Source organism: Ostrea edulis, chromosome 3, assembly GCF_947568905.1.
Source record: "Ostrea edulis chromosome 3, xbOstEdul1.1, whole genome shotgun sequence".
NCBI classification, from domain to species: domain Eukaryota; kingdom Metazoa; phylum Mollusca; class Bivalvia; order Ostreida; family Ostreidae; genus Ostrea; species Ostrea edulis.
The window spans coordinates 76,344,043-76,361,764 of record NC_079166.1 but is presented as its reverse complement, the minus strand read 5'-3'; the positions used below and the strand labels follow the sequence as shown (position 1 = coordinate 76,361,764).

General features: G+C 36.0%; 1 protein-coding gene across 1 annotated transcript; it reads left to right on the top strand.

The window, feature by feature from the left end:
- The first annotated feature begins 2,868 nt into the window (after positions 1-2,868).
- Positions 2,869-13,662, top strand: LOC125677445 (uncharacterized). The gene is made up of 6 exons (XM_048915512.2): positions 2,869-3,111; positions 7,267-7,647; positions 8,981-9,349; positions 11,361-11,681; positions 11,781-11,890; positions 12,014-13,662. Exons 1-6 carry the CDS (start codon positions 3,027-3,029, stop codon positions 12,107-12,109), a joined length of 1,362 nt encoding a protein of 453 aa, XP_048771469.2. The 5' UTR covers positions 2,869-3,026; the 3' UTR covers positions 12,110-13,662.
- The last annotated feature ends 4,060 nt before the right edge of the window (positions 13,663-17,722 follow it).

The window sequence follows — 17,722 nt, the reverse complement described above, 5'->3', positions numbered from 1 at the left end:
GGATGAAAAATTATAGTGGGACGTTAAACAATATACAATCAATCAATCGCCAAGATTATGATATTAAGTATGAAGACAGTCCGCAAATTCATTGGTGTATGAAAATAATGTAATTTACATATACGAAAGGCCCTCGGGGCACAACGTTCACCTGAGCCACACTAGCTGAATAGTGATCTTGCTCTTCTTCCGAGGAAGATTTTTAAAATATCTTTTTCCGCGATTTTTCATCCCGTGACAATGTTTGACACCCCCCCCCTCCCCAACACAGCTGCATTGGTTGTGACTTTAACTGAACTTGAATCCAAACATCCTCTCACAAGTCAAGGTTTTGTCAAACAACATTTGAATTCCGCATCAATCAATATTATGACTAGTTAGCATGGCCTTGCTGTTCAGGAGATTTTTTTTTTATGTTTAAAGACTTATTTTTAGCTTACTCAGAATCCCAGCATGATGTCAACTCTTTTACTTTTACTGTTGTTCTACTATTTTTTTCTTCTTATTATTTTTTGTCACAATGGGGAGGGGGGGGGTCCCTTGAAATCGTAAAAACACGTGAGTACATATGTACTACTGTATATCTTCTGGTACATTACATTTTTTGTACACTATGTAGGTCTATGTACAGTGTATATGAACTACTTGAATTAGTTTTCGAAATGAATATTATAAACGGGCACAAAAACAGGATATTTATAGAAGTACATGTGTTCCCAAAAGTCAAGGTCAGAGGCATCCACAGCACTGAGTATTAGCACGATTTTATATCACATTTAGGCTAGATTTTAAGAAATGTCTTACAAGCCCAGAACTTTAACACCTTACCTCGCTGAGCAAAATAATGCATCACTCCGATTTTTTTTTTTATTCTGACGTTTACAAGAAAAGACTAAGAGGGCGACATTATTTCAGTCACTCGCTACCCAACCCCGTCGCTTATTTGGTTGGAAGTCAGAGTTTCATATCAATTAAAGGATAACATCTCTCCTTTTCCTTCAAATTTTCAGACCCGCTTCTGGCCACAGGCACCTTAAGTACGGATATTACTTATACCCCCTCCCCTTGATAATTTTTTTTTTTGGAGGCAATAATTTCTCTGAATAAGGCCATGCCAATTTGTAATCTAGTTCGTCGGATTCGCCGCTTCTATTTGTAACAAATCCAAATTATAATATTATCAAAAAATAATATCCGCCCGCGTGTTCAAAAATATCCGTAAATATTTTTTTTTTTTTTTTTTTTAGCTTTTACAACAAACGCACAAATAACCTTGATGTATATGCTGACAAATGACAGAAGCGCGGGCTCTCGAGAAATTTCCTATGTGTAATACGGTTAAGTTATTCATGATGTCTATCTTGATATGTACGATACTTCATAACACTGGGTTGGAAGTTGTTCCTTATGCTGGAATCGAACTCGAAGCCGATGAAACTTTTGAAGCGCTATTCGATGCCACTATTTAGAGAACATTGATAGCATATGATTGATTGTTTGATTAACCTATATATTGACTGAAGTCTCTCTTGAGAATATTTCACTCACATGAAGACGTTACCATTGCCGGTGAAGGGCTGCAAAATTTAGGCCTAAGCTCAGCGCTTATGGCACTGGGGGATCTTTATCGTGCCAAACCTGCTGTGACAAGGATCTCAGTTTTTGCAGTCCTATCTGAAGGACCGCCCCATTTATTCGCCTCTTACAACAAGCAAGGGGTACTGATCGATGACTATTTTAAACCGGACCGACAGTTAACGACAAATTCACAAAAGGTTTGGTGATGCCATATCAAAATTCAAGAAAATGTTCAAAGCGATGCAATGGATATTGCATTTGCAATGAATGTCAAAACTGAATGTGTCCCTAGCAATATGCATATCTCTGAATCGAAAGTTTGTAGAAATGAAACTTAAATAAAATGCTTCAAAAAGACCTTATCAGTTAATGTTGCAAAGTACATGTATTAGGTATAAAGAAAATAAGTCTTTGAAACCTGAAATACTTATTATTTATTGTAAACTATATCAACAAAGTTGAAAAATATTAAGTTTATGTGGTAAACAAATGATATCTGATGAGTTTAGATCTTTATTTTTAGGCGCCCGCTTTTTAAAATTACACTTAATTTAATTAAAAATATTTATATTTCTTGTATTCGCTCGCCTCATAATTTTTATCTCCAAAATTAAAAATAATATTTGTAAAATAATTTCGCCCTCTCACCTCACTTTTTTTGTTTGAAAATCCGAAGAACTATTTTACAAATTGGTGTGGTCTAATGTGTGAATTCCTTATTTATTTTTTTTATATACCAAGAGGTCAGTCTCTATAACTTAAAAAACATCAAACGATTACATCTGTACATAAATCGAAAGAGGGATGAGATAGACAGGGAATTCACATATTTCAGAGAAATTATTGCCACCAAAAAAAAAAAAATTAAAAAGGGAGGGGGTAATATCCATACTTCAAGTGCCTGTGCTTCTAGCCAGACCTGTGCTATTTATTCTTATTTCCATTGTGTCTGTATATAAGAGACTAGTACATGTATTACACACTTATGCGAATGCATATTGTGAAACTCCATATATAAGTTTACCCAAGTCTTAAACAACGATCGTAAGGCGTATCCAGATATCTGCACACAGAGTGTTTTCAATGAGCACTATGACGTCAACGTCAGACCGTTCACACTGGAATCAAACAAAGCAAAAAGAAGACCAACTCTCGGAGTGGAAGGTTTCTTCCATTCTCAGAGGGTCGCTTTAAACCTTTCTAGATATATCGATTTTTTCGTTGCAGTTAAATTCAACTGAGACAATAAAATATGGAACTTTAACATTGAACCCGGTAGTAGAAAACATTCACTTATATGCATTGCCAAGATCAAGTCAACTCTAAGTTTGCTAACATTTATTTGGAATTAATCATGTTTTTGGCAAGAGTGTACAGTAAAATTGTTTTGATATTTGTTTTACATTTAATGTAAGGGTATTCCAAGTTAATTAAAGTAACTTAAAACAATGAGAGTGAATGTCAGTGTACGGGATTTAATTCCTTCTGTAATAATGGTTTTGTGTGTTTTATGCTGTTTCAAAACCCAGGTCGGTAAGTACATCTATATGAAAAAAGCATATTGATAAAAACAAAACTGTCGTAATTTTAAATTATTAGTCTGCGCAATGTTATTTTGATTATCAATTGATTTATCTTAATTATCAATTAATTATTTTGATTTCATTATAATATATCGACCAAACGTATTCTAATATTATTACAATTATTATAATCATACTTATTATTTCGTAAATACAACTACATTTTTATTCCGTTGAGTGTATAATGAGGTACATGGAGATAAAATAAGCCATGTATGTGTTTTTAAAACAAAAGATATTTATAAATAACTGTTTTAGGAAAAAAACTATGTTGCATTCTATATAGAATATGATTTAAATAAACTATAAGTTCGGATTTCTGAATGAAAGCAAAATAAAGTACTAGGTGTAATATATGTTGTCATATGAATGTAGAGTATAATAAAAGAAAAAGACAAAATAAATAGCAATGCTAAACTTACAATCTTTAATCATGTAAAAGTACTGCAATATTGACTGGAATTATATGAGATAAAGAATGAGGTGTGTGATATTTCTGCATTCTTAAATACTTAAACTAGGGAGCCCTGTAACAGTTCCCCGATAAGCACGTCGAATACATGTATTTTACAAACACAGTGGGTGTGTTTCGCCTGACATGTCGAGATTATATTCGTTAACTTGTGAATCAGCTACCCAAGCAGTCGTAATATAACTTGCACGTCTGGGTGCATGATTTCATCTTTAAAAATATCAAAATCATTACACGCATTAAAGGTCTGCATATTTGTAATACGTAAATCCAATACAGGGGGAATGACAATGGTCAGTTTGTAAATCTCTGAATGCTGTCGTTAAGTTTTAATCCGTGTTTAATGCTGACCAATGAAAGTGAACTTCCTTGTTGGATATGGTCTGAATTAAAATATGAATAATAACAATGGGATTTTTGTATATGTATGTTGTACATTGCACATGTATATTGAAAATATATATATATATATATATATATATATATATATATACACAATTTTTGTATATATATATATATATATATATATATATATATATATATAAAGTCTCTTTTACAGATAAAACTCAATCTAATTAAAATCAGAACCTAGGATACGCTCACAATCGCTATAATAGGATTTGACATAACCCCATTGTGGGTCATGTCCGCATGATCTTTCGCTTGGAATATTCATGAGAACTATCAGCCGGTCAGATTGCGCCACACAGACAATGATGGCTATTTAGGCGGTTCCTGGCAATTCGTAAATAAATTGCTGTAATCTCTCTCCCACGAAGTTTATTCCACGCTGTAAAATTGCATATTTTCGCATAACGAATTTTAAACTTTTGCAATAATGCCTAATCAATTCTGTTCATACAAACAACAAAACGTACGATATGAAATACACACAAAAATGTATGAGTAGGGATGGGTGCGATTTGAATAGTTTTCAAGATGGTTTACGTAAATAACGCGAGGATTATAACGCCAGTCGACGTAAACGGTGCATTGTGACGTGGCATCTAGCTGCGATATGTTTTCTTTCAAACCAAACAATCGCAGCTATTTTCCTTGAATTGTGAACACCGACGATTTCAAAGCCGACGCGCTGATTGGCTGACATAAAGTTCATCTGAACATGACCCCTAATCGGGTTATGTCAGATCTACTTACGCAGAGTATACGACGCGGATCTAAGAAGTCTGATTTTAATTAGATTGAGAAAAAACTCTAAACACTTTGTTGAAATATTTCGACCGTGTTACCGGTCTTCTTCAGTCGTGTTTATCTCTCATAGCAACATAACGCACGACTACATACGCGAAAGTACTATGACGTCACAGTAAGTATTATAAACGTCAAAGTTGATATTGCGCGAAAAACATTTGAGAAAGTAAGAGTCGTAATAATAAAATGAACAATACTCACCCGACCTCGTGGACACATCCTAAAATATTACTATGAGTACAATTAAATATTTGGTATTAGTAATGAAACAGAATTTTAGAAATGTTTGTTTACAAAGCAGTCAACTACTGGCCTAAGTGAATACAAACAAGAAATATTACAGTAAGTAGCTAATCGTAAATACATCAATATTGTTATAATCAGTTATTACAAACGTTCTTTGCATACAAGTCTTACAAGGCATTAATTATTAAAGACAAAAATGTTCCCTTCTGTTTATTCCGTGTGGTACATAAGTATTTAATTTTTTCTTCTATAAATTTTCTCTAAAGCGACGATAAATGTCATCGTTGTAAAGTTTTTCTATTCCTATTATAGAATAATCGTCAATACTATGAGAATCCGTATAGAAATGAATAGCAACAGGGTCATCAGTTTCTCGTCTAATAAATGACAAGTTCAAAATATGCCTTTGGTATAGGGTTACCCCAGTTTCTCCCACATATACAATTTTGTTGCATTTTTTGCAAAACACTCCATAAACTACATTGCTGGATTTACAATTGATATAATTTTTTATATAATATTTGTTACCGTTGCAGTCCTCAAATTGATTGGTTTTAACGACATATTGACATAAGTACACTTTTTAGCACCACACGCATTAATTTAGCATTAATTTTCTTTTCTAAAAAATAGATTATTGTGTTTCTTATGTACCAGCATGTCTTTAAAATTTTTGTCTTTCCATCTATTACTTAGTATGTATCAGTATATCAAGTTTGGTGTCTGTCAAGTAAAGGGTTCTCAAGATATTGAGCGGATAGTATATCCCTATGTCCAGTTTGACCCTTAACAATGTGACCTCAAAATCAATAGGGTCATCTACTCCTCAAGATGTACCAGTATATCAAGTTTGATGTCTGTCAAGTAAAGGGTTCTCGAGATATTGAGCGGACAGTATATTCCTATGTCCAGTTTGACCGTTGACATTTGACCATGTGACCTCCAAATATATAAATAGATAAAATTAATGTTTATTCGGTATATACATAAATACCAAAGATAATCCATGAAAACTCGAAAGCTTTTTCTAATGGGGTCCTTTTTGATGCACGAATGTTTGCACCAGGGGGTTATTTATATCCGAGGAAAGTGAAATACCCGGAGGAAACCCACGTGTCCGAGCGGGCAACCGCCATACCCTCTCACATACAGCCATTGCCAATCACGGGGGTCGAACTCGGGTCGCAGCGATGAGAGCGCTACCTCTCTGCTACCCGGACACCCTATAGGGGTAATCTACTCCTTAAGATGTATCATTGTACCACGTTTGATGTCTGTTAAGCAAAGGAAGGGTTCTCAAGATATTGAACAGATAATATCTTCTTATATCCAGAGTGGATTTACCCTCGATATTTGACCATGTGACCTCAAAATCAGTAGGGGTCGTCTACTTCTTAGGATGTATTATTGTACCAAGTTTGATGTCTGTCAGATAAATTCTTCTTAAGATATTGAGCGGACAGTATATTTATATGTCCACTTCGACCCTTGACCATGTGATATCTAAAGCAATAGTGGCCGTCTACTCCTGAATATGTACCAGTGTATCAAGTTTGATGTCTGTGAAGCAAAGGGTTCTTAAGATATTGAACGAATAGTATATTCCTATGTCCATTTTGACCCTTCACCTTTGACCATGTGACCTGAAAATCAATAGGGGTCATTTACTCCTTATGATGTACCAGTGGACCAAGTTTGGTGTCTGTGAAGCAATAGGTTCTCAAGATATTAAGCAGAGTGGATTGACCCTTAACCGTTTGACCTGAAAATCGATAGGGATCCTCTTCTACTCAAAACCAACCAACATATGAATTATCATTACAATCAAGGGAATGGTTCTCAAGATCTTGAGCGGATAACATCTGGTCTACCGACCGACATAACGATCGACGAACAGGTGCAAAGCAATATGTCCCCATCTTTGAAGGGAGCATAAATATAAAATTCACACATAAAAACAAATAGTGATCAATTTGATAATTTCAATAAAGAATACAAAATTAGGAGTGAGACAAACCTATTCATCTCAAAGGCTCGGGCAAATATTATTTTCCCCATATGTTGTTGAATTTTAGCCAATCATCAAGGAATGATTACATGATTATGATAAATGGGTGTGAAAGATTTCAGTATTTTTCTTTCTCATTCTTTGTAGCAATCAATAATTTCTTTCAGCCATCGATGCACCAGAGCAGGTTTTTGAGGCTTGTTACGGAACCACCACCGATGACTTTCTGGAACCTATCTGTAACAGCACTGAAGTTCTCTACATCCGGGACGTTTATACATTTGTCAAACCAGACTCTTACGCATGCCCACAAACATCCACGACAACCAATCGGAACGATTCTTTTTGCTGTCACTATAACAACGACACGACGGATTGTGGGTGGCGCTATTATGGTGATGCCTATAAAGGAGTGCACTACACGAACTGCGTGGGGCTTCCAACGTGTAAAGTTAATGTAGCCTGGAACGGAACAAACGAGAACTGTAATCAGGGCATTTTCATGTCGAAAACAAACTACATGAGACAGTTTTTCCACTGCATTAAAAGTAAGAACGTTTGAGCAATGGCTACTGTTCAGGATGGGGGATTCAGAAAATGTTCAATTGCAGAATACAGATGTAAAGTATGCGATATATATCGTTTTGAAATATTTCATTTGTGTATCTCAATTTTACCCTACATCTATCCAACAGCTTCAAAGTATTTGATCTGGAGCACAGGGGCTAAGCCCATTTTGGGCCCGAACTCTGTGATATCATATACCAAAACGGGCTTAGCCCCTGTGACCTAAATATGGTATCACAGAGTTCGGGCCCAAAACGGGCTTAGCCGTTGTGACCTAAATATGGTAACACAGGGTTCGGGCCCAAAACGACCTTAGCCCCTGTAACCTGGATGATAATTTTCGACCTATATTTTGAAAACTTAATTAACGACCTTAACTTTGGAAAGGGCACCGCGGGGATGTGGTGAACTGAACTTCTGTTACTGGCATAATGCATGTACCTGACATAAGAAATTTGTTCACAGTCACCCGTGTGTTGTCAACCGCCGCCTGCATTGTGACGAATTCATTATAACTCTCAGCCATCAATCCAACGTTCTGCTCGATTCTTATTTCCACAAAGAAAAATATTATTTCATACTATTTACAATAATATTTCAGCTGTTGTGTAGACCTCTAGCTATATAGTGTGTACAGTTCTTACATGTACATATCAAACTGAGATCTTCATACACAGAAGTACTCAAAAGTCTGTTGGCACCGCTCCTTATAGGCCTTATTTCGATCTTTTTCACCGACATTTAAAACCTTTATACAATATTGACAAATATAACACGAATAAGTACGAAACTTTTTAATACGTAAGATTTGTTTTCTGTTGTCAATTGAAGAAGCAACTGTCATTGGAATTTTTGTAGTGTTTAAGGTTATGCATACATTGGGACGTGCGATTAAACATAAATGACGAGGCCTGTTTCACGAGAACCATGCATCATTTATTGCGATAACAATCAAAGTACAATTGTAGAGCAGCATACACCCAAAAATAAAGAGTTTATGTCTCTGTCTTTTCTCATCAACAAATGCACTACTCAGAAAATTAAGTTGAAGCCGATGCCCTTCGTATGAAGTAATGTATGTTGCACTGGGTGCAAGTCTATGAGGGGTCGCGATTGCTTAACATGTGTTTGCATAATTTGGCGAAAAGTATGTAAATATATAGGACCTAAACATGAAATCATTGAAAATCAAACATTCACTAAACTGCGAGATTTGCATTATTACGTAATACACATGCATTGTTCACCATTAAAATGTCGCTTGTAATAACGTGAATGTAATATCTAATGCCTGTTTTTGGTCTTTTCATCTAGGTTCTTTGATATCAAATATTTGCCATGCATCAGTGAACACGGGGAATCAGTTATACGTATGGAACGACGGGTATCCTGCTACATCCGCCGACTGCGCAGCTTCCTCTGGTTGCGTCTGTTCCGTTTCCGCCTCCAAAGGTTCATCTATTCACGTTGAGCTGTTGGACCTGCGCTTACAAGAAGCAGCCAATGGTACATGTTACCAAAGACTGGTTATATCTGAAGGAGCATTAGAAACTTCCATTAACTGTGATAAAAAGAATGAATTTTCGTTGACATCTATTTATACTAGCCAATCGGATTCATTGAGTATTAGATACGACAATACACATGCTGGAAGCGGTGGAAACTTCTGGATTTCTCTGCAAGGTATACTACTTTAAGCAAATTTATACTTTTCATTATTGATATAGTGGAAGTTAAGCATGTCGCCCCAGATATTAAGTTTTAAATTGTGTGCATGTTTGAGTAATTTGAGATTTTATTTCACTCTAGCACTAGCTAGATTCATGTGTTAGTGTGTTTGTATACATGTACATCTTTAGCCATCTTATGTAAACCTTTTTGTTTATCCTGAGGAAGGGAGGAGTAAGATTGATTGACTGTACATTTAAATTGTTTAACGTCCCTCTCGAGAATGTTCACTCATATGGAGACGTCACCATTGCCAGTGGGGGGGGGGGGGGGGCTGCAAAATTTAGGCCTATGCTCTGCGCTTCCCCTGAGCAGGGAGGGATCTTTAAAGTGCCACACCTGCTGTTACACGGGACATCGGTTTTAGCGGTCTCATCCGAAGGACCACCCCATTCAGTCGCCTCTTACAACAAGCAAGGGGATATTGAGGACCTATTCTAACCCGGATTTCTTCGGATCCGAATAAAGGGAGAGGTAGCCCCGAGAATTTCACAATGTAATTGTTTGTGTCGTTGGTCATTGTAGTGCTTTTATATATATATAATTCTGGACCTTTTATCCACGTTGTGGATCCGATACTTATAGGCATCGGGTGTTGCTGGAACTTAGTACACACACACACGCACGCGCACACACACCACCACCACCTGATTAATTTACCAGTATTTGAATCATCCAAATGATAGCGGGAGGCCAACGCTAAAGAAATGACAATGAATACGGATACTTGATCCTGTATGGAACACTAGCTCCGTCAGGATTATCAAAACACCGATGCTGGAACTGTAACCTTCCAAATACATTTAGGCCCGATTAGTCTCCCCTCCTGATGTTGCAGCTAATACATGCAGTGTATGATTTCAAATCCATGATTTTATTTGTACATTTCTCTCACTAATAATTGTTGATTTGAATATTTATATTTGTAGCAGTAGATGATAGCTCTGATTGGACTCATAGCTCTGTTTGTATTTGTAGCGGTAGATCGTAGCTCTGTTTGGACCATGATAAGTGTATTTGTAGCGGTAGATCATAACTCTGTTTGTATTTGTAGCGGTAGATCATAGCTCTGTTTGTATTTGTAGCGGTAGATCATAGCTCTGTTTGTATTTGTAGCGGTAGATCATAGCTCTGTTTGTATTTGTAGCGGTAGATCATAGCTCTGTTTGTATTTGTAGCGGTAGATCATAGCTCTGTTTGTATTTGTAGCGGTAGATCATAGCTCTGTTTGTATTTGTAGCGGTAGATCATAGCTCTGTTTGTATTTGTAGCGGTAGATCATAGCTCTGTTTGTATTTGTAGCGGTAGATCTTAGCTCTGTTTGTATTTGTAGCGGTAGATCATAGCTCTGTTTGTATTTGTAGCGGTAGATCATAGCTCTGTTTGTATTTGTAGCGGTAGATCGTAGCTCTGTTTGTATTTGTAGCGGTAGATCATAGCTCTGTTTGTATTTGTAGCGGTAGATCATAGCTCTGTTTGTATTTGTAGCGGTAGATCCTAGCTCTGATTGGACTCATAGCTCTGTTTGTATTTGTAGCGGTAGATCGTAGCTCTGTTTGTATTTGTAGCGGTAGATCGTAGCTCTGTTTGTATTTGTAGCGGTAGATCGTAGCTCTGTTTGTATTTGTAGCGGTAGATCATAGCTCTGTTTGTATTTGTAGCGGTAGATCATAGCTCTGTTTGTATTTGTAGTGGTAGATCATAGCTCTGTTTGTATTTGTAGCGGTACATGTAGATCATAGCTCTGATTCTATTTGTAGCGGTAGCTTCATTATGTAATTGTAGCTCTGTACGATATATATAAGTTTGAAACACGTCATTTGTATATTTAGAAGTGGAGAGCATCGTTTCCCTGTTAGGACCGCGATATATGTATATATGTATTGTCAGCTACAAGTTGTACTCTTATTTGAATGTTTAGATTTATATATTACCTTTCTTTTGAACACGACTATTGTCTTTGTAGCAATAGATAGTACCTCCCTTTTGACCATGACGTGTGGTAATTCATCCGCCGTATATTCGTGTGGAGAATCGCTTCCTCCGTCTCTAACAGCATCCACAACTGATTTTTCATCAAATACCACGACCAATATTCCCGCCACTGCTGATACGATAACAACATCAAATACCACGACCAATATTCCCGCCACTGTTGATACGATAACAACATCAAATACCGCGACCAATATTCCCACCACTACTGTTACAATAACAACATCAAATACAACGTCATTTAACACAGCTTTCGCCACCAATGCAAACATGGGTCAGTCTAAATCAGAAGGTATTGTTATTCACAAATATTTGATTTCCAAATGTCATGTTAATATCTGTCCCATAAAAATATCATGATTTAATGAGCCGTGTATATCTCCATCAACAGATTCTTCTGACTCAGACAAATTGGGGTTGGTCGCCGGTTTAGTCGCCGGGGCTTTGCTGCTTGCTGTCATTGCGGTCTTAGCTGGCGGTCTCAGATATCGTTTCCGAAAGGTCAGAACAATCTGTACATATCTTGATTTCATATTCTAGACATGTTTACGATAGACATGTATACCATATACAGTGTACATTTATTTCACGTGAATTCAATTCATGTAATATTTTGTACTTCAGAATAAAGTCAATATCAACGATGAATACTCGGAACATTTTGGGACTTTGAAAGATGCCAAAAACATCGCTCCAGTAGGCTACAGGCAAATGGATTAGGCGAATATCTACCACAGGATCATATACCGTGCTACATCAAACATGCAGCTGGACTACAGTTGAAAACCTACTACAGGAATCTGTTAGGCTACGGGTAGCTGGTATAGATTTCTCAAAACTCTCCAACCTAAGTTTGAATTTTCTTTTATTTGAGCAGTAAAAATTTGAGTTCAGTCTAATATACTTAAATCAAATTTCAAGTCACATGTAAATATGACCTTGACATTTTTTCTATTTGGAATGTCATGAAATCATGTCATCATCGAGCTGAAGATGTATAAGGAGTGATTGATCTTCAAGCTGAAAACCTAAACATTTTATTGCTCATCCGCCAAACGCTCGCCAATAAGTAACTATTACTGTGTCTTTCGGATTCGACCTTAAAAATCATAACTACATTGGAGAACTGGTACAAACTCGCACTGCTGTGGGTATGAACACTAAGCATTGGTCTTAATTTGTGGTACTTTACAACAGCTTGTGTTGTCTCATTACAAACGAAACGGTGAAAATAACGAATAGTGTGGACTATCGGCAAAAACTTGCTACATCGGGCTTTAGGCGACAATTTACTACCGCAGTCCATCGTGATGCTACTGTGTAAGGGATATTTGCTCCGCTCATCGATCACAAAAAATGTACTCGCACTGTGTACATACGAACCGGTTCTTCAATTTAAAAGTTGCATGGTTACAAAATGTTTAAAAACACAGTATTCTTCTTCAGACCGGTTCGTATGTACAGTTTGTATGATGATACAGACTTACCAATGAAGTATCATTAAACATGTGTTATTATATAATCATCATATCGACTTAGTAAGAGTACAAAAGAGTACATATTTGTATTTAGAAAGTCAAGGCAGAAATAGTATAATCCAGATACCATATTTTTACAGCTTGCAATTTTCCTCGATTAATTCGTTTTAAGACCAGTTTGAATGAGTTTACGGAGGATCAAATCAGGATATTTTCAGCTAATTTTACTTTAATAATCTAAAGCTAATTGTATATAGAATTATGTGTAATTGTTTGCGATCTCTAGAGGTGTTCAAGAGGGAGAATATTTACGTGCAACGTGGATTACCAATTTGATTGTCTTTATCATGGTTTTTATTTATTTATTTTATCTCTCCCCCCCCCCCCCCGAAAATATAGGCTTGGTTGGGAATGGAGAAGTATTTGGGGGACCATGCAAAAACTAGAAGAGAGAGAGAGAGAGAGAGAGAGAGAGAGAGAGAGAGAGAGAGAGAGATTTGAAATTCCATGTCGCGTCTAATACAAAAAATGAGAGAGAAAGAGAGATGAAATGCTACGTCTTGTGTCTAAAAAGACGAGATACATCTACATGGAGAGAGAGAGAGAGAGAGAGAGAGAGAGAGAGAGAGAGAGAGAGGGTGTGTAGCCCACATAATACATGTACCTGTCCATCTCAATCATGCTCCTGTATTTGTTGTTTTATACCGCCCGTCTTTCTTCACAGTGTTCCTATGTATTATACATGCAGTGTCCTAACTTATTCAATGGATATATTAAACAGATTCAGAGATAAAATATAAACAATTATTGTACTTCATTTGAATGGCATTAAAGATTTCAAAAACATTAAACAGTTTGTGCACACATAAACGGCCAGCTGTTTATCATCTTTTGTTGGTGTATTATCACATTTCCCTTCTATGAAATTATATATATATATATATATATTACATATGCACAGAAAGAGCGAAAGAGACGCTGAACATCGGTGAAATTCAACTAACTTCGATGTCGCAGAGTCCCGCTACCATTCATTTTCACGGATACGGATGACCCTATACCCATCATCTCCTAACAGAAACTAGAATACTAGAGGACCACTAATTGGTAATTGAGAGTTCAGAAAATGTACATCTTGACCTCTCGTTTATCTATAAACCAAATTAATATCTAGAGCGTTCTATTTATCAAAATATTTCTTTTTGATAATTTCACGAAATGAATTCTTTTGGATATTTTTCTTTCAATCAGCGATACTTGTTGAAAGTAGCCCATGCCTACTGAAGGGTAAATAAGCTGAATCTCATTACAGAAATTAATTAATCGTAGCAAAATAATATTTGACAGTCGATCAATAAGGATAAACTTCTGCTGAAGAATAGAACTAAGCATTGTGATAATTTAAGTTATTTGCCCTTAATGGAACATACACGTATAATGCACATGATAATGAGGCGAGTTTTTCCTAATCGGTAGTTTTGATATCTCGATATTATGATTAAATTGAGAGATATCTTGCATGTGACTAATATCAAGTATTATAAACAATGATATATCAGAGATTCGGACAAAATTTCTAACTGTAAATTATAATAATTTGCACGGATTATTGTTCGTTATCTTGACCTTTTTCTTCTTTCAAATACTTGACGATTTTCAGTCAATGATATTTTTGCCATGAAAATAGGACGCTAGTTTTGACTTTACCAAAGGGTGTTGCTGAAACGCAGAACGGAAAACAGAACGGAACGATGCCATCGATGTAGCTAAACTAACCAAAAATATCGAGCAATTATACTGTAGTTTGATTAGAATATGAATTTGTTTATAAGCGGTAAAATGATTTTATCACAAAAACATACCAGGTAATTTGATTTATCTCCCCAGCTTCCCAAATTACACCCCTTTCCCTTAGTGTGCTGCATGGTATGGATCAGTCCGAAATATCTGACGTTTTCCTGTTTTTTTTTTGGTTTTTTTTAATGATTTTGATATTTACCGTGCCAGGAAAACGTCAGAACCGGCGCCATTACGTAAACTGGAAATTCGCCGCCTCTAGCTAGAGGCGGCATTCTTGGACCGATTTTAAATACTTGCGAGCCAAATTTAAAGATAAACTCATAATTAATCAATAAAACTTAATCAATAAAAGCTTCTTGTACTTACTGTTGTTGATTTTATGGGTTCTTTAAACACATAAACAGCCTCAGGAAAACATTTTTTAAAACAAACAGTCGAGCTGTTTTGAATCATGTGACTCGTTCGTTCAAATGACAGCGAAAATTCGGTTGACTACAATTGTGTGCTTATGTTATCGGATTTCGGAGTGATATTTTCTTTTAATCGATATTAGTAAGTACAAGAAGCATCGTTTTATTGATTAATTATGATTTTAATATCAAATTCGGCTCGCAAGTATTTAAAATCGGCCCGAGAATGTCGCCTCCGGCTGGAGGCGGCGAATTTCCAGTTTACGTAATGGCGCCGGTTCTGACGTTTTCCTGGCACGGTAAATATCAAAATCATAAAGAAAGCCAGGAAAACGTCAGATATTTCGGACTAGGTATGGTGGAGAAAGCCTGAGCAGGAACATATCTAGAAATTATGAACTGCACTTTATGCATTGAGGAAAAAGACGGAGAAAAGATTCAATGCCAATGTGACCAATGTCATTAATGTATGTGATACAAAAATAATGACTGTTATACTGAAGGACCAGTAGGAAAGTGAACTTATCTTGTACATAAAAAAGCCGTAAACACTCCTCTTAGATCCACCTTCAATTGTAGGAAAATATTAGATCCCTGGGTCATAACTCTGACAATACATGTAGGAGAGGTAATCACAAGCTATTTTATACCCTCCACGCGTCTTCGATGCACTATAACTTTAGAAAACATATGTAGCTACATGTGTGTATTTCACATCTTCCAACCCTTTAGATCTACCATAACTGTTTAGGAAAATAATTGGATCTTCCTGTCCCGACAATATGCACATTTATAAATGGCAATAAAATATTGTACAAAGTTTAAGATTATCGAATAAGCCATACTGAAAGAGAAGCGTTCACACAAGTTTATGACAGAGAGAAAATACAAAATTCTGCACCATAGATTGATTAAGCAAAGTGAAAGTTAAAAAGGTGTTTTACAAGCAATCTATTTAAAATTAGATCCTATGATCCGCTCATCTACTATTGCTATGTAGCGATATTAGATGAACGGATCATAGGATCTAATTTTAATTACCCGGTAGATTGTTTTACAAGAATCTTGTAATTATAGGCATTGACAGAGGTCACTACATGCATGTACAAGCCGATCACCGTAGCACAGTTTTATCGTTTAATTTGCGGCAATTCTTGCATATGACGCTTGCTTAATATTTTTCAGAGGAAGTTATAATTATTTCAAAAATGTAATATACACACATATACAATGTACACATGCATTAGTACATATATATGTATATGACGTATATAAAACGATAGACTGTGAGGAAGAATTCACGTTCTCTCTGTTTCCGAAACCTTGTTCATAATAAACTTTTTGATTTTACAAAATGCTGACCTCCTCATTACGCACACTATTACATACAATATTTTCCGTTTTCCATTTTTAACAACACATCTCCTAAAGCTTGCTTTCATGATGCACCTGTCAGACAAGTTCAGTTTCATCCAGTTTTCAGAGGTAAACAGAGACAAACCAACTTACACTATTCAATTTGATATGTCTGATGTTAGCTGCAATAATGTAGCCCTATCCAATTTTTTTTATTCTGACGTTTTCGGGATAGGGCTACAATTCCATAGGATCTCCGTAATGGTGCAAAATAATTTTATGAATAACCGATAATAAACTCTGTGTATTAGTCCCAAATGTTGTTTACACCAAAAGGAGTACCAATTTTGTGCTCGGGCATGTCTAATAAGGGTGTTTTTCATTAAATATAATGTACAGCATGCAAAATTCTTCGTCTGCTCCGTCATGCTTGTTATCGCGAGATCTCGTAGGTGGATCTAATGAAAAACCTAAACATTGACAATCGGCGCGAAAATGTAGTTACTCGAGCCACTTGGACAAAGAAAGGAAAATCATATTGTTGCAGAAAGAATTTACACTCTGCTGTTCGGTTTTTAACTTGATATTAAATTCAAACCTTTTCAATACCGACGAAATAGCTATCGTCTCCATACTTATCCATTGATGTAAATACTACCTTATATGGCATATGCAAATGACTTGACAATCGGAAGTTGAAACTTCAGTACATCAAACATGGCGCACAAATATGAATGGAGAAATTGGAATTTATCGAAATTGTTGAAAACGGTAGAATAGAGCCTCACAAATCTTAAGTTGCAGGTTGTAAATTTATATATTGACTAAGAAACATAGAATATCATTTTATTTACGTAAATAAAGTCAGGAAATGTTTAGAATGAGAGCAAATGTTGCGGGAGTGAATCACTCCCGCATTTGCACCATTATGGAGATCCTAAGGAGTTGTAGCCCTCTCCCTAAAAAAAAAAAAAAAAAAAAAAAAAAATCAGAGAGGGCTACATTATTGCAGCTAATCTGATGTCTACAAACAAAACAGGGTTTTTGTAAATGCTCAGGGCATTGGGTATTAGGAACATTTTCTACAGCTTCGAACGAAATAATTGGAGCACTATGTTGTTCAAAAACATGCAACCATTTCTTGTACATGTAAAGGTGTTCCAAAACCCCACACATTGTAGAGTATACATGTATTTGGTGTTAATTGCTAGAATACCATTGCATGTTTTTCTTTTTACATGTAGTTCATGGCTCGCTTGTTTGAACCATTTATACTTCCATTTAAGGTA

Bases quoted from the DNA above. Each gene is read 5' to 3' on its own strand.
- LOC125677445 (XM_048915512.2), top strand. From the start codon at position 3,027: ATGAGAGTGAATGTCAGTGTACGGGATTTAATTCCTTCTGTAATAATG. The intron at 3,112-7,266 runs GTAAGTACATCT...AATTTCTTTCAG, and splicing joins CTGTTTCAAAACCCAGGTCG to CCATCGATGCACCAGAGCAG. The intron at 11,891-12,013 runs GTCAGAACAATC...TTTGTACTTCAG, and splicing joins TCAGATATCGTTTCCGAAAG to AATAAAGTCAATATCAACGA.